The sequence below is a fragment of the Heptranchias perlo genome, unplaced genomic scaffold (assembly GCF_035084215.1).
Source record: "Heptranchias perlo isolate sHepPer1 unplaced genomic scaffold, sHepPer1.hap1 HAP1_SCAFFOLD_118, whole genome shotgun sequence".
NCBI lineage: Eukaryota > Metazoa > Chordata > Chondrichthyes > Hexanchiformes > Hexanchidae > Heptranchias > Heptranchias perlo.
In genome coordinates, this window is record NW_027138407.1 from 573,506 (window position 1) to 588,914 (window position 15,409).

General features: G+C 56.9%; 1 protein-coding gene across 1 annotated transcript; it reads right to left on the minus strand.

Annotated features, from left to right (window-relative positions):
* Positions 1-1,521: 1,521 nt before the first annotated feature.
* Positions 1,522-9,125, minus strand: sdr39u1 (short chain dehydrogenase/reductase family 39U, member 1). The gene is made up of 3 exons (XM_067976992.1): positions 9,007-9,125; positions 8,151-8,303; positions 1,522-2,148 (listed from the first exon to the last, which is right to left on the minus strand). Exons 1-3 carry the CDS (start codon positions 9,098-9,100, stop codon positions 1,739-1,741), a joined length of 657 nt encoding a protein of 218 aa, XP_067833093.1. The 5' UTR covers positions 9,101-9,125; the 3' UTR covers positions 1,522-1,738.
* Between the last annotated feature and the right edge of the window lie 6,284 nt (positions 9,126-15,409).

A 15,409-nucleotide genomic window follows, 5' to 3' on the forward strand; every position in this document is an offset into this window, starting at 1 on the left:
ATAGAATTGAAAAGCACAGAAGTTATGTTAAACTTGTATAGAACCTTGGTTAGACCACACTTGGAGCACTGTGCACAGTTCTGGTCTCCATAACACACTTGGAGCACTGTGAACAGTTCTGGTCTCCATAACACACTTGGAGCACTGTGTACAGTTCTGGTCTCCATAACACACTTGGAGCACTGTGTACAGTTCTGGTCTCCATAACACACTTGGAGCACTGTGCACAGTTCTGGTCTCCATAACACACTTGGAGCACTGTGTACAGTTCTGGTCTCCATAACACACTTGGAGCACTGTGCACAGTTCTGGTCTCCATAACACACTTGGAGCACTGTGTACAGTTCTGGTCTCCATATCACACTTGGAGCACTGTGTACAGTTCTGGTCTCCATATCACACTTGGAGCACTGTGTACAGTTCTGGTCTCCATATCACACTTGGAGCACTGTGTACAGTTCTGGTCTCCATATCACACTTGGAGCACTGTGCACAGTTCTGGTCTCCATATCACACTTGGAGCACTGTGCACAGTTCTGGTCTCCATATCACACTTGGAGCACTGTGCACAGTTCTGGTCTCCATATCACACTTGGAGCACTGTGCACAGTTCTGGTCTCCATATCACACTTGGAGCACTGTGTACAGTTCTGGTCTCCATATTATAAAAAGGATACAGAGGCACTGGAGAAAGTGCAAAAAAAGATTTACAAGGATGATACCAGAACTGAGAGGTTCTACCTATCAGGAAAGGCTGAACGGACTGGGACTCTTTTCTCCAGAAAAGAGAAGGCTGAGGGGTGACCTGATCGAGGTCTTTAAGATTATGAAAGGGTTTGATAGGGTAGACGTGGAGAAGATGTTTCCACTTGTGGGGGGAGACCAGAACCAGGGGGGGCCATAAATATAAGATAGTCACGAATAAATCCAATTGGGGAATTCAGGAGAAACTTCTTTCCCCAGAGAGCGGTGAGAATGTGGAACTCGCTCCCACAAGGAGTAGTTGAGGGGAATAGTGTAGATGGATTTAAGGGGAAGCTCGATAAACACATGAGGGAGAAAGGAATAGAAGGAGATGGTGATAGGGTGAGATGGAGGAGGGAGGGAGGAGGCTCGTGTGGAGCATAAACACCAGCATGGACCTGCTGGGCCGAATGGCCTGTTTCTGTGCTGTACGGTCTATGTAATGATCGGCAAAAGAACCAGAGGGGGAGATGAGGAGAATTTCTTTTACGCAGCGAGTTGTGATGATCTGGAATTCGCTGCCTGAAAGGGCGGCGGAAGCAGATTCAATAATAACTTTCAAAAGGGGAATTGGAGAAATACTGGAAGGGGAAAAAATTCACAGGGCTACGGGGGAAAAGAGCAGGGGGGAGTGGGACTAATTGAATAGCTCGTCCAAAGAGCCGGCACAGACACGATGGACCGAATGGCCTCCCCCCCCCCCCCCCCCCCCCCGGTGCTGTACGCTTCTATGAAGAAATGGCCCTTGACGGAAGGTGAGTCAACACAACGACGACAAAAGAAAATGAACATATTTATTCCTTTTCGAATAATTCTTTTACAGGCACGAGCGAAACCTGGGAGTGTGGGGAGGGGGGCGGGGGGTCGAGGGGTGTCACGAGGAAAGTCCGCACTTCTGATCCAGCAATCTGCCCATCAGTGTCCTGTGCCTGTTTTCGCCTCTCCAACTATTACGGCATCGCTGACCCCCACCCCACCCCGGACCAGCGCGAGGTCAGGACACGATGTCCTCCAAGGCGGCCTGGAGCTCGGGGTACCGGTAACGGTAGCCGCTGCCCAGGGTACGCTCGGGCACCACTCGCTGGCCCTCCAGCAGCATCACCGCTCGCTCGGACCCCAGCGCTGCCCTCACCGCGAAGCCCGGCAGGGGCAGGACGGCCGGGCGCCTCAGGGCGGCGGCCAGCGACTTCGCAAACTCGGCGTTGGTGCACTGGGCGGGGGCCACTCCGTTCAGCACCCCCTTCACCGCCTCGTTCTCCAGCGAGTGGGCGATGATCCCGCTCAGGTCATCCACGTGGATCCAGGGGAAGTACTGGTGCCCCGAGCCGATCGCTCCCCCGACGCCCAGTCGGAACGGCCAGATCATCTGCTTGATGGCACCGCCCTTCCTGCCCAGCACCACTCCTGGAGAACGGAGAGAGAGAGAGAGAGAGGGGTTAGAGAGGGAGGTTGTACTCGGTACCAGTCCCAGAGAACAGGGAGAGAGAGAGAGAGAGAGAGGGTTAGAGAGGGAGGTTGTACTCGGTACCAGTCCCAGAGAACAGGGAGAGAGAGAGAGAGAGAGAGGGTTAGAGAGGGAGGTTGTACTCGGTACCAGTCCCAGAGAACAGGGAGAGAGAGAGAGAGAGAGGGAGGGGTTAGAGAGGGAGGTTGTACTCGGTACCAGTCCCAGAGAACAGGGAGAGAGAGAGAGAGGGGTTAGAGAGGGAGGTTGTACTCGGTACCAGTCCCAGAGAACAGGGAGAGAGAGAGAGAGAGGGGGTTAGAGAGGGAGCTCGTATCCAGTACCAGTCCCAGAGAACAGGGAGAGAGAGAGGGTTAGAGAGGGAGCTCGTATCCAGTACCAGTCCCAGAGAACAGGGAGAGAGAGAGCGAGAGAGGGGGTTAGAGAGTGAGATTGTACTCAGTACCAGTCCCAGAGAACAGGGAGAGAGAGAGAGGGGGTTAGAGAGGGAGCTCGTATCCAGTACCAGTCCCAGAGAACAGGGAGAGAGAGAGAGGGGGTTAGAGAGGGAGCTCGTATCCAGTACCAGTCCCAGAGAACAGGGAGAGAGAGAGAGGGGGTTAGAGAGGGAGCTCGTATCCAGTACCAGTCCCAGAGAACAGGGAGAGAGAGAGAGAGAGAGAGAGGGGGTTAGAGAGGGAGCTCGTATCCAGTACCAGTCTTGCTGCGGGGCTCTGGTGAGACCTCACCTGGAGTACTGTGTACAGTTTTGGTCTCCTTATCTAAGGAAGGATATACTTGCCTTAGAGGCGGTGCAACAAAGGTTCACTGGATTGATTCCTGGGATGAGAGGGTTGTCCTATGAGGAGAGGTTGAGTAGAATGGGCCTGGACTCTCTGGAGTTTAGAAGATTGAGAGGTGATCTCATTGAAACATATAAGATTCCGAGGGGGCTCGACAGGGTAGATGCTGAGAGGCTGTTTCCCCTGTCTGGAGAGTCTAGAACCAGGGGGGCATAGTCTCAGGATAAGGGGTCGGCCATTCAAGACTGAGATGAGGAAAATTTCTTCACTCAGAGGGTTGTGAATCTTTGGGATTCTCTACCCCAGAGGGCTGTGGATGCTCAGACGTTGAGTATATTCAAGGCTGAGATCGATAGATTTTTGGCGAATCAAGGGATAGGGGGATTGGGCGGGAAAGTGGAGTTGAGGTCGAAGATCAGCCATGATCCCATTGAATGGCGGAGCAGGCTCGAGGGGCCGAATGGCCTACTCCTGCTCCTATTTCTTGTGTTCTTGGGAGAGAGGGGGGGAGAGGGGGTCGTACCCAGTTCCAGGCCCAGAAAACAGGGCACAGACTGCGATACGTGAGGCACGGTTGGAGGCAGGGTTATACCCAGAGCCAGTCAGAGAGAGAGAGAGAGACAGAAAACAGGACAAGAGAGAGAGAGAGAGAAAACGACAGAGAAAATGAGAGAGAGAGGACGAAAGGAGCAAGGGAAAGAAAGACCAGACCTAGAGAACAGGACGGAGAAGAGAAAGAGAGTGAGTACAAAACCACGACAGAAACACAGAAAATAGGAGCAGGGGTAGGCCATTCGGCCCTTCGAGCCTGCTCCGCCATTCAGTATGATCATGGCTGATCCTCTATCTCAATACCATATTCCCGCTCTCTCCCCATACCCCTTGATGCCTTTTGCGTCTAGAAATCTATCCAGCTCCTTCTTAAATATATTCAGTGACTTGGCCTCCACAGCCTTCTGTGGTAGAGAATTCCACAGGTTCACCACCCTCTGAGTGAAGAAATTTCTCCTCATCTCAATCCTAAATGTCCTACCCCGTATCCTGAGACTGTGAACCCCTCGTTCTGGACCCCCCCAGCCAGGGGAAACATCCTCCCTGCATCCAGTCTGTCAGAATTTGATATGTTTCAATGAGATCCCCTCTCATTCTTCAACACTCGAGTGAATTCAGACCCAATCTCTCCTCATCCGACAGTCCTGCCGTCCCAGGAATCAGTCTGGTGAACCTTCGCTGCACTCCCTCCATGGCAAGTATATCCTTTCTTTGGTAAGGAGACCAAAACTGCACATAATACTCCAGGTGTGGTCTCACCAAGGCCCTGTATAACTGCAGTAAGACATCCTTGCTCCTGTACCCAAATCCTCTTGCAATGAAGGCCAACATACCATTTGCCTTCCTAACTGCTTGCTGCACCTGAATGTTTGCTTTCAGCGACTGGTGTACAAGGACACCCAGGTCCCTTTGTACATCAACATTTCCCAATCTATCACCATTTGAACAATACAGCAACAAGTGGCCTGGGGACAGGCCAACAAGGGGTCTTTATCTGGCACCTTTAACATTTTTTTTTAAATTATTCGTTCACGGGATGTGGGCGTCGCTGGTGAGGCCGGCATTTATTGCCCATCCCCTAATTGCCCTTGAGAAGGTGGTGGTGAGCCGCCTTCTTGAACCGCTGCAGTCCGTGTGGTGACGGTTCTCCCACAGTGCTGTTAGGAAGGGAGTCCCAGGATTTTGACCCAGCGACGATGAAGGAACGGCCGATATATTTCCAAGTCGGGATGGTGTGTGACTTGGAGGGGAACGTGCAGGTGGTGTTGTTCCCATGTACCTGCTGCTCTTGTCCTTCTAGGTGGTAGAGGTCGCGGGTTTGGGAGGTGCTGTCGAAGAAGCCTTGGCGAGTTGCTGCAGTGCATCCTGTGGATGGTACACACTGCAGCCACAGTGCGCCGGTGGTGAAGGGAGTGAATGTTTCGGGTGGTGGATGGGGTGCCAATCAAGCGGGCCGCTTTATCTTGGATGGTGTCGAGCTTCTTGAGTGTTGTTGGAGCTGCACTCATCCAGGCAAGTGGAGAGTATTCCATCACACTCCTGACTTGTGCCTTGTAGATGGTGGAAAGGCTTTGGGGAGTCAGGAGGTGAGTCACTCGCCGCAGAATACCCAGCCTCTGACCTGCTCTTGTAGCCACAGTATTTATATGGCTGGTCCAGTTCAGTTTCTGGTCAATGGTGATCCCCAGGATGTTGATGGTGGGGGATTCGGCGATGGTAATGCCGTTGAATGTCAAGGGGAGGTGGTTAGACTCTCTCTTGTTGGAGATGGTCATTGCCTGGCACTTATCTGGCGCGAATGTTACTTGCCACTTATGAGCCCAAGCCTGGATGTCGTCCAGGTCTTGCTGCATGCGGGCTCGGACTGCTTCATTATCTGAGGGGTTGCGAATGGAACTGAACACTGTGCAGTCATCAGCGAACATCCCCATTTCTGACCTTATGATGGAGGGAAGGTCATTGATGAAGCAGCTGAAGGTGTTTGGGCCGAGGACACTGCCCTGAGGAACTCCTGCCGCAATGCTCTGGGGCTGAGATGATTGGCCTCCAACAACCACTACCATCTTCCTTTGTGCTATGTATGACTCCAGCCACTGGAGAGTTTTCCCCCTGATTCCCATGGACTTCAATTTTACTAGGGCTCCTTGGTGCCACACTCGGTCAAATGCTGCCTTGATGTCAAGGGCAGTCACTCTCACCTCACCTCTGGAATTCAGCTCTTTTGTCCATGTTTGGACCAAGGCTGTAATGAGGTCTGGAGCCGAGTGGTCCTGGCGGAACCCAAACTGAGCATCGGTGAGCAGGTTATTGGTGAGTAAGTGCCACTTGATAGCACTGTCGACGACACCTTCCATCACTTTGCTGATGATTGAGAGTAGACTGATGGGGCGGTAATTGGCCGGATTGGATTTGTCCTGCTTTTTGTGGACAGGACATACCTGGGCAATTTTCCACATTGTCGGGTAGATGCCAGTGTTGTAGCTGTACTGGAACAGCTTGGCTAGAGGCGCAGCTAGTTCTGGAGCACAAGTCTTCAGCACTACAGCTGGGATGTTGTTGGGGCCCATAGCCTTTGCTGTATCCAGTGCACTCAGCCGTTTCTTGATATCATGTGGAGTGAATCGAATTGGCCGAAGACTGGCTTCTGTGATGGTGGGGATATCGGGAGGAGGCCGAGATGGATCATCCACTCGGCACTTCTGGCTGAAGATGGTTGCAAACGCTTCAGCCTTGTCTTTTGCACTCACGTGCTGGACTCCGCCATCATTGAGAATGGGGATGTTTGCAGAGCCTCCTCCTCCCGTTAGTTGTTTAATTGTCCACCACCATTCACGACTGGATGTGGCAGGACTGCAGAGCTTTGATCTGATCCGTTGGTTGTGGAATCGCTTAGCTCTGTCTATAGCATGTTGCTTCCGCTGTTTAGCATGCATGTAGTCCTGAGTTGTAGCTTCACCAGGTTGGCACCTCATTTTTAGGTATGCCTGGTGCTGCTCCTGGCATGCTCTTCTACACTCCTCATTGAACCAGGGTTGATCCCCTGGCTTGTTGGTAATGGTAGAGTGAGGAATATGCCGGGCCATGAGGTTACAGATTGTGCTGGAATACAATTCTGCTGCTGCTGATGGCCCACAGCGCCTCATGGATGCCCAATTTTGAGCTGCTAGATCCGTTCTGAATCTATCCCATTTGGCACGGTGGTAGTGCCACACAACACGTTGGATGGTGTCCTCAGTGCGAAGACGGGACTTCGTCTCCACGAGGACTGTGCGGTGGTCACTCCTACCAATACTGTCATGGACAGATGCATTTGCGACAGGTAGATTGGTGAGGACGAGGTCAAGTAAGTTTTTCCCTCGTGTTGGTTCGCTCACCACCTGCCGCAGGCCCAGTCTAGCAGCTATGTCCTTCAGGACTCGGCCAGCTCGGTCAGTAGTGGTGCTACCGAGCCACTCTTGGTGATGGACATTGAAGTCCCCCACCCAGAGTACATTCTGTGCCCTTGCTACCCTCAGTGCTTCCTCCAAGTGGTGTTCAACATGGAGGAGGACTGATTCACCAGCTGAGGGAGGACGGTAGGTGGTAATCAGCAGGAGGTTTCCTTGCCCATGTTTGACCTGATGCCATGAGATTTCATGGGGTCCAGAGTCAATGTTGAGGACTCCCAGGGCCACTCCCTCCTGACTGTATATCACTGTACTGCCACCTCTGGTGGGTCTGTCCTGCCGGTGGGACAGGACATACCCAGGGATGGTGATGGAAGAGTCTGGGACGTTGGCTGAAAGATATGATTCTGTGAGTATGGCTATGTCAGGCTGTTGCGAGACGAGTCTGTGGGACAGCTCTCCCAATTTTGGCACAAGTCCCCAGATGTTAGTAAGGAGGACCTTGCAGGGTCGACTGGGCTTGGTGTTTTGCCGTTGTCGTGTCCGGTGCCTGGTGGTCCGATGCCGGGTGGTCCGTCCGGTTTTATTCTTATTATGACTTTTCGTAGCGAGATTTTACAACTGAGTGTCTTGCTAGGCCATTTCAGAGGGCAATTAAGAATCAACCACATTGCTGTGGGTCTGGAGTCACATATAGGCCAGACCGGGTAAGGACGGCAGGTTTCCTTCCCGAAAGGACATTAGTGAACCAGATGGGTTTTTACGACAATCCGGTAGTTTCATGGCCACCATTACTGATACTAGTATTTTAATTCCAGATTTTTATTTAATTAATTGAATTTAATTAATTAATTGAATTTAAATTCGCCAGCTGCCGTGGCGGGATTTGAACTCATGACTCTGGATTTTAGTCCAGGCCTCTGGATTACTAGCCCAGTAACATAACCACTGTGCTACCGTAAAATGCCAGGGCTAAAAATGGGGCGTCAGGCTTCAGAAACATCAGCCTGGGGTCCCCGCTCCTGCTCGCTGCCCAGCGACCTCCGCCGGCAAGCGGGGAAAGAGAGAACAGGAGCCGCACCCCTCGGTCGAATATCCCGGCGAAACTCACGCCCGGTCAGAGGTGGCGCTCGGAGCGGGGGGTGAGGAAAACCCTTTTTTTCTTCCCCCCACCCCCCCCCCCGAGAAAGAAAACAAAGAGCAGGCGAGCGCGGAACTCACCGGAACGCACAATCACCTGACGTACGGCCTCCTCCGTGTCCCGGGGTAGCTTGGCGGCAGCCTCCCAGTCCCTCACCAGGCGGGACATAAAGTCAAAGTCACCGCCCGAGCTGCCCTCGACGTACTCCGCGCTAAGGCTCGGGCGGTAATAACCTGGGGGGGGGGGGGGGAAAGAGGGGAGGGGAAGAGGGGAAGGGAAGAGGAGAGGGGAAGAGGAGAGGGGAAGCGGAAGGAGGAAATCAGTCATCACACTGGTGTTGTGAAAAAACATAAGGCTTGAGAACGGAGGCACAGAACGACAACAACTCGGGGGGTGAGGGTAGTGGGTCTAATTGGACAGCTCCTTCTAAGAGCCAGCATCGCCATGATGGGCCGAATGGCGTAGTCCTGTACTACGCGATTCTACGTTATAGTCGCGGACGGCGTTTAAAACGTTAACAGGGGCCCCCTCGCCCATCCCCTCTCCCCACCCACCCCCTTCCCCTCTCCCCACCCCCCTCCCCACCCCGTGACATCTCAGCCTGATATTGGGGTGGTGGGGGGGCGTTAAAGGTTGCCCTCAGCGCCCTCTGGTCGTCCCCCGCCCCCCCCGCCACGACCCCGGCCGGAAGTCGGGCGAGGAACAGGATCGGCCGGCCCGCGATGCCCCCGGCAGTCGAATAGCTAGGCCCGGGCGTGCGGCGAGGGCCCACCTCCAGCGGCGTCACGCACGGCGGCGTCCGGGAACGCCGGAGGAGAGAGTCGCAGCTCGGCCGGGCGACTCCTGCACGGGCCTTCCCGCAGCGTCCGGGGGGGGGAAAGGGGAGCCGAGCGACGGGCAGAGAAACGAATGAACAGATCCGGCTGTGTTATTTACCGACTCCGGTGAGCAGGACCCAAACCCGTGGAGGTTTCTGAGCCCCGGCAATCGCTGCCCTCAGTGCCTTCGTGGTGTTAATCCGGCTCGACATCACCTCGTCCTTAAACTTTGCATTCCATCTGTGAGGGCAGGACCGAGGGACACAGGCAGTCAGTAACACCGCCTCCGACACTCACTCACACTCCCTCACACTGCCTCCGACACTCACTCACACTCCCTCACACACCGCCTCCGACACCCACTCACACTCCCTCACACCGCCTCCGACACTCACTCACACTCCCTCACACCGCCTCCGACACTCACTCACACTCCCTCGCACCGCCTCCGACACTCACTCACACTCCCTCACACACCGCCTCCGACACTCACTCACACTCCCTCACACACCGCCTCCGACACTCACTCACACTCCCTCACACTGCCTCCGACACTCACTCACACTCCCTCGCACCGCCTCCGACACTCACTCACACTCCCTCACACACCGCCTCCGACACTCTCACACTCCCTCACACACCGCCTCCGACACTCACTCACACTCCCTCACACACCGCCTCCGACACTCACTCACACTCCCTCACACACCGCCTCCGACACTCACTCACACTCCCTCACACACCGCCTCCGACACTCACTCACACTCCCTCACACACCGCCTCCGACACTCACTCACACTCCCTCACACCGCCTCCGACACTCACTCACACTCCCTCACACCGCCTCCGACACTCACTCACACACCGCCTCCGACACTCACTCACACTCCCTCGCACCGCCTCCGACACTCACTCACACTCCCTCACACCGCCTCCGACACTCTCACACTCCCTCACACACCGCCTCCGACACTCACTCACACTCCCTCACACACCGCCTCCGACACTCACTCACACACCGCCTCCGACACTCACTCACACTCCCTCACACCGCCTCCGACACTCACTCACACTCCCTCACACTGCCTCCGACACTCACTCACACTCCCTCGCACCGCCTCCGACACTCACTCACACTCCCTCGCACCGCCTCCGACACTCACTCACACTCCCTCACACACCGCCTCCGACACTCACTCACACTCCCTCACACACCGCCTCCGACACTCACTCACACTCCCTCCCACACCGCCTCCGACACTCACTCACACTCCCTCACACACCGCCTCCGACACTCACTCACACTCCCTCACACCGCCTCCGACACTCACTCACACTCCCTCGCACCGCCTCCGACACTCACTCACACTCCCTCGCACCGCCTCCGACACTCTCACACTCCCTCAAACCGCCTCCGACACTCACTCACACTCCCTCACACCGCCTCCGACACTCACTCACACTCCCTCACACCGCCTCCGACACTCACTCACACTCCCTCGCACCGCCTCCGACACTCACTCACACTCCCTCACACCGCCTCCGACACTCTCCCACTCCCTCACACCGCCTCCGACACTCACTCACACTCCCTCACACACCGCCTCCGACACTCACTCACACTCCCTCACACACCGCCTCCGACACTCACTCACACTCCCTCACACCGCCTCCGACACTCACTCACACTCCCTCACACCGCCTCCGACACTCACTCACACTCCCTCACACACCGCCTCCGACACTCACTCACACTCCCTCACACCGCCTCCGACACTCTCACACTCCCTCACACACCGCCTCCGACACTCACTCACACTCCCTCACACACCGCCTCCGACACTCACTCACACTCCCTCACACTGCCTCCGACACTCACTCACACTCCCTCACACCGCCTCCGACACTCACTCACACTCCCTCACACACCGCCTCCGACACTCACTCACACTCCCTCACACACCGCCTCCGACACTCACTCACACTCCCTCACACCGCCTCCGACACTCTCACACTCCCTCACACAGCCTCCGACACTCCCTCACACACCGCCTCCGACACTCACTCACACTCCCTCACACAGCCTCCGACACTCACTCACACACCGCCTCCGACACTCACTCACACACCGCCTCCGACACTCACTCACACTCCCTCACACACCGCCTCCGACACTCACTCACACTCCCTCACACACCGCCTCCGACACTCACTCACACTCCCTCACACACAGCCTCCGACACTCACTCACACACCGCCTCCGACACTCACTCACACACCGCCTCCGACACTCACTCACACTCCCTCACACACCGCCTCCGACACTCACTCACACTCCCTCACACCGCCTCCGACACTCACTCACACTCCCTCACACACCGCCTCCGACACTCACTCACACTCCCTCACACACCGCCTCCGACACTCACTCACACTCCCTCACACACCGCCTCCGACACTCACTCACACTCCCTCACACCGCCTCCGACACTCTCACACTCCCTCACACACCGCCTCCGACACTCACTCACACTCCCTCACACAGCCTCCGACACTCCCTCACACACCGCCTCCGACACTCACTCACACTCCCTCACACAGCCTCCGACACTCACTCACACAGCCTCCGACACTCACTCACACACCGCCTCCGACACTCACTCACACTCCCTCACACACCGCCTCCGACACTCACTCACACAGCCTCCGACACTCACTCACACACTGCCTCCAACACTCACTCACACTCCCTCACACTGCCACCGACACTCACTCACACTCCCTCACACTGCCTCCGACACTCACTCACACTCCCTCACACCGCCTCCGACACTCACTCACACTCCCTCACACCGCCTCCGACACTCACTCACACTCCCTCACACTGCCTCCGACACTCACTCACACTCCCTCACACTGCCTCCGACACTCACTCACACTCCCTCACACAGCCTCCGACATTCACTCACACTCCCTCACACAGCCTCCGACACTCACTCACACACCGCCTCCGACACTCACTCACACTCCCTCACACCGCCTCCAACACTCACTCACACTCCCTCACACTGCCTCCGACACTCACTCACACCGCCTCCGACACTCACTCACACTCCCTCACACAGCCTCCGACACTCACTCACACTCCCTCACACCGCCTCCGACACTCACTCACACCGCCTCCGACACTCACTCATACTCCCTCACACTGCCTCCGACACTCACTCACACTCCCTCACACCGCCTCCGACACTCACTCACACTCCCTCACACTGCCTCCGACACTCACTCACACTCCCTCACACTGCCTCCGACACTCACTCACACTCCCTCACACAGCCTCCGACACTCACTCACACTCCCTCACACCGCCTCCGACACTCACTCACACTCTCTCACACCGCCTCCGACACTCACTCACACTCCCTCACAACGCCTCCGACACTCACTCACACTGCCTCCGACACTCACTCACACTCCCTCACACTGCCTCCGACACTCACTCACACTCCCTCACACCGCCTCCAACACTCACTCACACTCCCTCACACACCGCCTCCGACACTCACTCACACTCCCTCACACACCGCCTCCGACACTCACTCACACACCGCCTCCGACACTCACTCACACTCCCTCACACCGCCTCCGACACTCACTCACACTCCCTCACACACCGCCTCCGACACTCACTCACACACCGCCTCCGACACTCACTCACACTCCCTCACACACCGCCTCCGACACTCACTCACACTCCCTCACACACCGCCTCCGACACTCACTCACACTCCCTCACACACCGCCTCCGACACTCACTCACACTCCCTCACACCGCCTCCGACACTCACTCACACTGCCTCCGACACTCACTCACACTCCCTCACACTGCCTCCGACACTCACTCACACTCCCTCACACACCGCCTCCGACACTCTCACACTCCCTCACACTGCCTCCGACACTCACTCACACTCCCTCACACACCGCCTCCGACACTCTCACACTCCCTCACACGCTGCCTCCGACACTCACTCACACTCCCTCACACACCGCCTCCGACACTCACTCACACTCCCTCACACACCGCCTCCGACACTCACTCACACACCGCCTCCGACACTCACTCACTCACACACCGCCTCCGACACTCACTCACTCCCTCACACACCGCCTCCGATACTCACTCACACACTGCCTCCGACACTCACTCACACTCCCTCACACACCGCCTCCGACACTCACTCACACTCCCTCATACACCGCCTCCGACACTCACTCACACTCCCTCGAACTGCCTCCGACACTCACTCACACTCCCTCACACACCGCCTCCGACACTCACTCACACTCCCTCGCACTGCCTCCGACACTCACTCACACTCCCTCACACACTGCCTCCGACACTCACTCACACTCCCTCACACACCGCCTCCGACACTCACTCACTCACACACCGCCTCCGACACTCACTCACTCCCTCACACACCGCCTCCGACACTCACTCACACTCCCCCACACACCGCCTCCGACACTCACTCACACTCCCTCACACACCGCCTCCGACACTCACTCACACTCCCTCGCACTGCCTCCGACACTCACTCACACTCCCTCACACACCGCCTCCGACACTCACTCACACTCCCTCACACACCGCCTCCGACACTCACTCACTCACACACCGCCTCCGACACTCACTCACACTCCCTCGCACTGCCTCCGACACTCACTCACACTCCCTCACACACCGCCTCCGACACTCACTCACTCACACACCGCCTCTGACACTCACTCACTCCCTCACACACCGCCTCCGACACTCACTCACACTCCCTCACACACCGCCTCCGACACTCACTCACACTCCCTCACACACCGCCTCCGACACTCACTCACACTCCCTCACACACCGCCTCCGACACTCACTCACACTGCCTCCGACACTCCCTCACACACTGCCTCCGACACTCACTCACACTCACTCACACACCGCCTCCGACACTCCCTCACACACCGCCTCCGACACTCACTCACATTCCGCCTCCGACACTCACTCACACACCGCCTCCGACACTCACTCACACACCGCCTCCGACACTCCCTCACACACCGCCTCCGACACTCACTCACACTCCCTCACACACCGCCTCCGACACTCACTCACACTCCCTCACACACCGCCTCCGACACTCACTCACACTCCCTCACACACCGCCTCCGACACTCACTCACACACCGCCTCCGACACTCACTCACACTCCCTCACACACCGCCTCCGACACTCACTCACACTCCCTCACACACCGCCTCCGATACTCACTCACACACTGCCTCCGACACTCACTCACACTCCCTCACACACCGCCTCCGACACTCACTCACACTCCCTCACACACCGCCTCCGACACTCACTCACACATCGCCTCCTACACTCACTCACACTCCCTCGCACTGCCTCCGACACTCACTCACACTCCCTCACACACCGCCTCCGACACTCACTCACACTCCCTCGCACTGCCCCCGACACTCACTCCCACTCCCTCACACACTGCCTCCGACACTCACTCACACTCCCTCACACACCGCCTCCGACACTCACTCACTCACACACCGCCTCCGACACTCACTCACTCCCTCACACACCGCCTCCGTCACTCACTCACACTCCCTCACACACCGCCTCCGACACTCACTCACACTCCCTCACACACCGCCTCCGTCACTCACTCACACTCCCTCACACACCGCCTCCGACACTCACTCACTCACACACCGCCTCCGACACTCACTCACTCCCTCACACACCGCCTCCGTCACTCACTCACACTCCCTCACACACCGCCTCCGACACTCACTCACACTCCCTCACACACCGCTTCCGACACTCTCACACTCCCTCACACTGCCTCCGACACTCACTCACACTCCCTCACACACCGCCTCCGACACTCTCCCACTCCCTCACACGCTGCCTCCGACACTCACTCACACTCACTCACAAACCGCCTCCGACACTCACTCACACACTGCCTCCGACACTCACTCACACTCCCTCACACACCGCCTCCGACACTCACTCACACTCCCTCACACACCGCCTCCGACACTCACTCACACACCGCCTCCGACACTCACTCACACTCCCTCGCACTGCCTCCGACACTCACTCACACTCCCTCACACACCGCCTCCGACACTCACTCACACACCGCCTCCGACACTCACTCACACTCCCTCACACCGCCTCCGACACTCACTCACACTCCCTCACACCGCCTCCGACACTCACTCACACTCCCTCACACACCGCCTCCGACACTCACTCACACTCCCTCACACATCGCCTCCGACACTCACTCACACTCCCTCACACACCGCCTCCGACACTCACTCACACTCCCTCACACACCGCCTCCGACACTCACTCACACTCCCTCACACCGCCTCCGACACTCACTCACACTGCCTCCGACACTCACTCACACTCCCTCACACTGCCTCCGACACTCACTCAC